The sequence below is a fragment of the Oratosquilla oratoria genome, chromosome 16 (assembly GCF_046742065.1).
Source record: "Oratosquilla oratoria isolate Oo_2021 chromosome 16, ASM4674206v1, whole genome shotgun sequence".
Taxonomy (NCBI): domain Eukaryota; kingdom Metazoa; phylum Arthropoda; class Malacostraca; order Stomatopoda; family Squillidae; genus Oratosquilla; species Oratosquilla oratoria.
In genome coordinates, this window is record NC_134792.1 from 45,141,566 (window position 1) to 45,149,013 (window position 7,448).

A 7,448-nucleotide genomic window follows, 5' to 3' on the forward strand; every position below is an offset into this window, starting at 1 on the left:
ATGCACAAATCATCATTAACTGGAAAGCCAATTTATTGGTGGATTAGATAAGATGAAAGAAGTGAACTCAGTGACAGAAAATTTGATATGGAAAATTGCATATCTTCATGTTCTTCTAGCTTTATTAAATGGGACTGGGTTTGATTGACTTCACAGATCCAAATCATGCAAAAAGGAGCTCTGGCAGCGAATTGCAAGTGCACTGCAACAAACCCCCTCCCTGTGACCCTGATGCAGCTTAGGCAAGCACTTGGCCCTAGTGTAAGGGCGAAGTGGAGGGAGGGAGGGCAGGGTGCAGAACTGAGTGTGTAAGTTGATCATTCACCATTGGAGGGTGATTAGCATAAGGATTAGATGAAGAGTAAGCACTAATTTTATACTATGAATTGAGGTATCACACGATCGTGAATTGACGATAGTTTATAGAATTATATGATCACAACAGTTTTTACAAATGAAAATGTATTTTAAAGGCACAGGAATGTTCATTTTGAATGCCTGTGTTTGAATAACCAGTGGTCTTATCTATGACTGTAAGAATCCCTTTGCCTTTGAGAGATAAAAGCATTCCATTATGGTACGTGTTTTGGCACATCAAGGAATTATAGCAGCGTAATCCCAAATTGGAGGAGTTAGGGATCAGATAAAAAAAAAAAAAATGGTTATTCCACAAGCACTCATTTAAGTACCCAGCCATTCCATAAAAAAAAAAAAAAGATATATATATATTTTCAGTAAAATATATCAGCAATTGTGGGTACATTGGGATGAGCAGTATTCATGTGTTTCAGTAAAGTACTTTCCTCTTGAAAGTTCTTTTGGGGAATCATATTTATGCAAAGGGGGAGTAGTGTACATTGGAAATTCATATTTAGTTTATTCTTTAGGCTTATCAAGTGACATTCAATTATGAAAAGCCTAAACATTGTCAGGTTGAGGGGTATCTTTATTTTTATTATTATTATTTTTCTATTTTATTATGATTATGTTTACTTTTCCCTGTGACTTTATATTTGCTCCGTGTGTGTGTCTGCCAGCGATGTGCTGAGGCCTGTCAGAGAGAGAGCAGCTGCTGTTGATCTCATTAGAAACATAAAGATAATAGATGATCTCTAATGTATTTTTGCATAGTTTTGTGATGTTAGGGTTTGAGCTTAAGAAGACAGACCCAGTAAATGAAGATAACAAAATTACATCAAACTAAAATGTTGCTACATACTAAATTCAAGGTGTTTCTGTAATTGGAAAAAAAAAGAAAAAATAAATTAATGATTATAAGTCTACATTATTTTCATGTCATGGTGAAGGTATTTCAAAAGACATCAGTTGGCGAGTTGAGAAAATCTGAAAGTGTGTGTGAGCGAGAGGGGACAGAGGGAAGAACGGGAGGGAGGGACAAAATTATACAGCAAATACTAGATTCACAGTATGGTGAGCCACCCTGGTTGCATGAGAAAAAGCATATCCATCACACAAAGATGTACAGATGCGTGCATCTTACTTGCTTTGTATGCTCAGTCACAGGACAAGCAAAAGTCATGAACTATGGAGCTAATATGGTATTTTTGCACTAACACCTAGTGATTCTCCCCATTCTTCCTCCCTATTACTACTTCCTTGCCCCTCCACCATTTGTCACATTGCCATGACATAGAAAGTGTCCATTCTCCTACCTTGCTAAGGCACCCACAGAAAACAATCTGTCTTCCAATACACTTCCCAAGGGCTTGCACTAAGATCTGCTTCAATTGGACATTTCCTTATCAGTCTAGACTTACTGTGTACAGTAACTAGGACATCAGTGGTACTGACCATTGAGTAAGGATTGTATTTGGTGTACTTTTACTTGAGGAGATTGAACATGTATCTTTGTAGATATGTGCTCCCTTCCCCCAAAAGCAGTCACACACACACACACATACACACACACACACACACACACACACAGAGTGATCGATGTATGGAACAAACTGAACAGAGAAACAGTAAATGCCAGAACTTTACACGATTTCAAGAATAAACTGGATATGGAGAGGTACGAAAACGGGTCACTACAAGCATACCTCCCGTCCCGTAAAATACAACTAGGTAAATACACACACACATCAAGAAGTGCAGTATAATTGAACTTGGAAAAAGCAAGAAGAGAATAACAGGACAGTATGAAATTGATGGAAAAAAAGTAAAAAAAGTAAATTCTGAAAGGGACCTAGGAGTAATCATCACCAAAGACATGTCGCCAGATAAACATATAGATAGAATAGTTGGAGAAAAATATAATTTGTTGAGATCAATAAAGGTGGCCTTTAAATACCTGTATAAGGAAATGATCAAGAAAATATTACACACACTGATAAGGCCAAAACTGGGATATGCAGTGCTGATATGGTCACCCAGTACAAAAAAGAATATAAGAAAATTAGAAAGAATACAAAGAGCAATGACAAAGTTGGTCCCAACACTTGTAAAACTGACATATTGAACAAAGACTGGTCAAACTGGAGTTGCCAACCCTGGAACAAAGAAGAGAACGAGGGGACCTACTAACCATCTACAGAATAATGAAAGGAAAAGAATGCCTTGATAGAGAGGACTTATTAAAATGGGATATAGGAAAAACAAGAGGACATGTCATGAAACTCAAAAAGAATAACTACAGAAGAGACCTGAAAAAGAACAGCTTCCCACACAGTGATAGATATATGGAACAAATTATATGAAGAAATAGTGTGTGCAAACACAATACAAGAATTTAAGAACAAACTTGATCTTGCGAGATACAAAAATGGGTCACCACAAGCATAGCTCCCCTTCCTGTATAATACAACTAGGTAAATACATACACACACACACAAAGGAATAAAAAAAGTAGAAAATGAGAAGGACCTGGGAGTCATTGTTATGAATAATATGTCACCTGAGAAATATATAAATAAGATTTTTGGAGAAACTTATAATTTAATAAGAACAATCAAAGTTGCATTTACATACCTGGATGAAGAAATGGTGAAGAAAATCCTAATCACCCTGATAAGACCAAGATTGGAATATGCAGCAACGATATGGTCACCAAGTACAAAAAAATGTATAAAAAAACTTGAAAGAATACAAAGAGCAATTACAAAATTGGCACCAACACTCTCAAAACTATCATATGAAGAGAGACTAGAAAAACTTGAACTACAGACACTAGAGCAAAGAAGAGAGAGAGGAGATTTGATAGCTATTTACAGAATCATGAAAGGCATAGAAATTACTGATAGAGAGAATCTGATAAAATGGGATGACAGAAATACAAGAGGACACGGAAAGAAAATAAAAAAAGACAGCTATAGAAGAGATTTGAAAAAGAACAGCTTTCCTCACAGAGTAATAGACAGTTGGAACAAGTTAGATGAGAAAGTGGTGTGTGCAAAAACAATACATGAATTTAAAAATAGTTGAGATAAAATGAGATATGAAGACGGGACCCCACGAGCATAGCTCCCCTTCCCGTAAAATACAACTAGGTAAATACAAAGGAAATTGATTAAGGTAATCAAAGAAAAGGAAAACTGGGTGAGAGACACAGTGGATAAAAAGAAATGCATTGTGGTATATGGTATCAAATAAAAACATAATGTACACAAACACCAAAGAGAAAAAGAAGAGAAAGAAATTGAGAAGTGGTTCAGGATGAGGGTCAAGAGTTGTAGAAAGAAATCGATGACATGCATAGAATGGGTACATACTCCAAAGAAAAACACTATAGGCCAATGAAAATCAAACTAAGAACTCAAATGATAGCTGAAGAGATACCATTGAAAGTGGCAGAACTAGCTCACAGTGAAAATTACAAAAATGTTAGGATAAAAAAGGAAATAAACGATGAAGAAATAGAGAAAGATAAGGCACTAAGAAATGAAGCCAATGAATTTTTTTTTTTTTTTTTTTTTTTTTTTCTTTTTAGAGTACTGGATCTGAGGCTGAGAAAATGGTACATCAGAAAAAAGGAAACATGAAACAAAAAAGAGAAGAAAAAAAATTAAAAGTGGCATACACAAACATGGACGGTATGATTTCTGGAATAAATGAACTAAACGACTATTTGTTAATAGAGAAATCAGACAAAATGGGAATTGTGGAGACAAAATTGAAAGGTCCTATATCATCAAATATGGTGGGACAAGGTCAATACAACCATTGGGCAAAAAATAGAACAGATAAATAGGGGGGAGGAGTCATGTTATTGACTAAAAAGAGCTTAAATGGGATAAAGATAACAGAAGGAAAAGATAATGTGGAAATGATCATGATTAAACCTGAAAATAGTATTATGGAAAGTAGAAAATTTATAGTAATATATGTGCCCCCAAAAACACAGGCTTGGTCTGATAGTGATCATTCCAAATTACTGGAAGACACAAAGAATGAATTATCTGAGATACTGATACATGGAGGAAACATAGTAATTATAGGTGACTTTAACGCAAAGGAAATAAATTGGGAAGAAATGATAATAAAAGGTGGATAGGAACTCTGGGGCAATATTCTACTGGATTTGACCATTTATTACGCATTGACTCAATGGGTCAAGGAAAATACCAGATATAGAAACAATGAAGAACCATCGAGACTAGACTTGATATTCACATCTGAGCCTGAAATCGTGGACAAAATGAATTACAAGACACCAATTGGGAAGTGACCACATACTAATAGAGTTCGAACTTAAAGAACAAAATGATGTGAGAAGAAATGAGAAACACAGAGAAGGAAGATTAATGTACAACAAAACAGACTTTGTGAAACTTCCAAACAATTTTCAAAATTCTAACTGGGAAAAATTTTCAAATGAAGAAACAAAGATGGAAGAGAAATGGAACATATTTAAGGAAAAATACAAGGAACAGATAAATATGTACCTAAGAAGAAACAAAAAAAGGTTTACATAAAGTATCGGTATAACAAAAAGTGTAGTGACACTAAAGATAGACAAAGCCTGGAAAAGATGGAAAAAAGAAAAAAAAAATTACCAAATGGCAAACATACATGAAACTGAGAAATGAATATGTAGATATATGCAGAGAGGAAAAAAGAAACTACAAAAAATATGTAATAGACAAATGCAAAGACCAACCTAAACTATTTTACAGATATGTAAATGACAAACTAAAAGGCAAACACAAAATAGGGAAACTGCGTGAAGAAAATAAAGAAGATATAGAAGATGTAGATATGGCTGAAGTAATGACCAAGCATTTTAGGTCTGTATTTACAATTGAAAGCTCACAAATTTGGGATAAAGGACTTCGAGAAAGATCCCCTGAAATGAAAGAAATAATGGTGACACAAAGAAATAAGGGACCAATAAAGACCCTTGATGTCAGAAAGTCATACGGGCCCAATGGAATTGCGAACTGGATATTGAAAGAATGTATAGATGAACTAAAAGACAAAATACACAAGATAATTGACTTCTCACTCAAAGAAGGAAAAGTACCACAAGATTGGAAAAATGCAAATATTGTACCAATATACAAAGGAGACAAAGAAAATCCAACAAACTATAGACCAGTATCCCTTACAAGCACAGTAACAAAAATATGCAAAAAAGTTATTAAAAATAAATGGATTAAACACTTGGAAGAGAACAAAATACTAAATCCTAAACAATTTTATTTTAGAAGTGGAAGATCATGTACTACAAACTTAATATGCTTTTACTCAAGATTAATAGAAACAATACAAGAGACAAATGGGCAGATTGTGCTTTCTTGGACTTACAAAAGGCTTTTGACAAAGTACCACACAAAAAGCTAATAAAAAAAATTGAAATAATTGGTGGAATACAAGGAAAATTATTGGAATGGATAAAAGATTTCTTGAACGGAAGAAAAATGAGGGTGGTACTTTGAGACAAGAACTCAAATTGTGAAGATATGATAAGAGGAGTCCCCCAAGGCTCTGTACTGGCTCCAAAAATGTTTGCTATTTATATGATATGGATGAAGGCATGGAATGTTATATGAACTTCTTTGCAGATGATGCAAAACTATTAAAGAGAGTAAGTACAAAGGAAGACTGCAAATCTTTTCAAGAGGACATGGACAAAATCTGGAAATGAAGTCAGAAGAGTGAAGTAAACTTCAACATTAAGAAGTGTAGTATAATGGAATTTGGAAAAAGCAAAAATAGAATATCGGGTCAATATACAATACAAACTTGGTACAAAGGAATTAAAAAAAAAAGTAAACTTGGAAAGGGACCTTGGAGTAACTATCTCAAATCACATGACACCAGACAAACATGTCAACAAATTAGTCAGAGAAACTTTTGACTTATTAAGATCAGTGAAAGTAGCCTTTGACTACATGGATGAAGAAATGGTAAAGAAAATACTAGTTGCACTGATAAGACCAAAATTGGAATACGCAGTGTCACTATGGACATCTAGTACCAAAAAAAAAAAAATAAAACATAAAGAAACTAGAAAAAATTCAAAGAGCAACAACAAAGATGGCACCAACACTTTCAATTTGACATACAAACAAAGATTGGATAAACTAAATTTACCAACCCTGGAACAAAGAGGAGAAAGAGGTGATTCGCTAACCTTTACAGAATTATGAAAGGGATGGAAATTCTTGATAGGGATGGCCTACTAAAAAGGGACAGAAGAAATACAAGAGGACATAAGAAGAAACTTAAGAAAGACAGTTACAGAAGAGATCTGAAAAACAATAGCTTCCCACACAGAGTGATAGATGTCTAGAACAAACTGAATGAGGAAACAGTGAGTGCTAAAACTATACATGACTTTAAAAAAAACTGGATGCAGAAAGATACGATAGTGGGTCACTATGGGCATAGCTCTCTTCCTGCATAATACAACTAGGTAAATACACACACACACACACCTGGATAAAGTCTGGGAATGGAGTCAAAAGTGGGAAGTGAACTTCAACATCAAGAAATGTAGTATAATGGAGTTTGGAAAAAGTAAAAATAGAATATCAGGGCAATATAAAATTGGTACAAAGGAAGTAAAAAAAGTTAGCTCAGAAAGGGACCTAGAAGTAATTATCAGCAAAGACATGTCACCAGACAAGCATATCAACAAAATAGTCTGAGAAACCTTCAATTTACTAAGATCAATGAAAGTGGCCTTTGACTACTTGGATGAGGAAATGGTAAAGAAAATATTAGTTACACTGATAAGACCAAGATTGGAGTATGCTGCAACACTGTGGACACCCAGTACGAAAATTAATATAAAGAAATTAGAAAGAATCCAAAAAGCAACGACAAAGATGGCACCAACACTCTCTAAATTGACTTACAAGATTGTCCAAACTGGAACTACCAACCCTGGAACAAAGAAGAGAAAGAGGATATCTACTGGCCATTTACAGAATTATGAACGGGATGGAAGTCCTTGACAGAGATGAAAGTTGGATGAGAGAAAA

General features: G+C 34.6%; 1 protein-coding gene across 3 annotated transcripts in view; it reads left to right on the forward strand.

Annotated features, from left to right (window-relative positions):
* Window positions 1-2,379, forward strand: part of Dora (zinc finger SWIM domain-containing dorado) — a 69,912-nt gene extending 67,533 nt beyond the window's left edge. For all 3 annotated transcript variants that reach the window (XM_076199634.1, XM_076199636.1, XM_076199635.1), the window contains one exon: window positions 157-2,379. In XM_076199634.1, coding sequence (XP_076055749.1) covers window positions 157-226 — 70 coding nt within the window. In that variant the 3' untranslated portion in view covers window positions 227-2,379. The remainder of the gene's footprint in view (window positions 1-156) is intronic.
* Window positions 2,380-7,448: the final 5,069 nt, after the last annotated feature.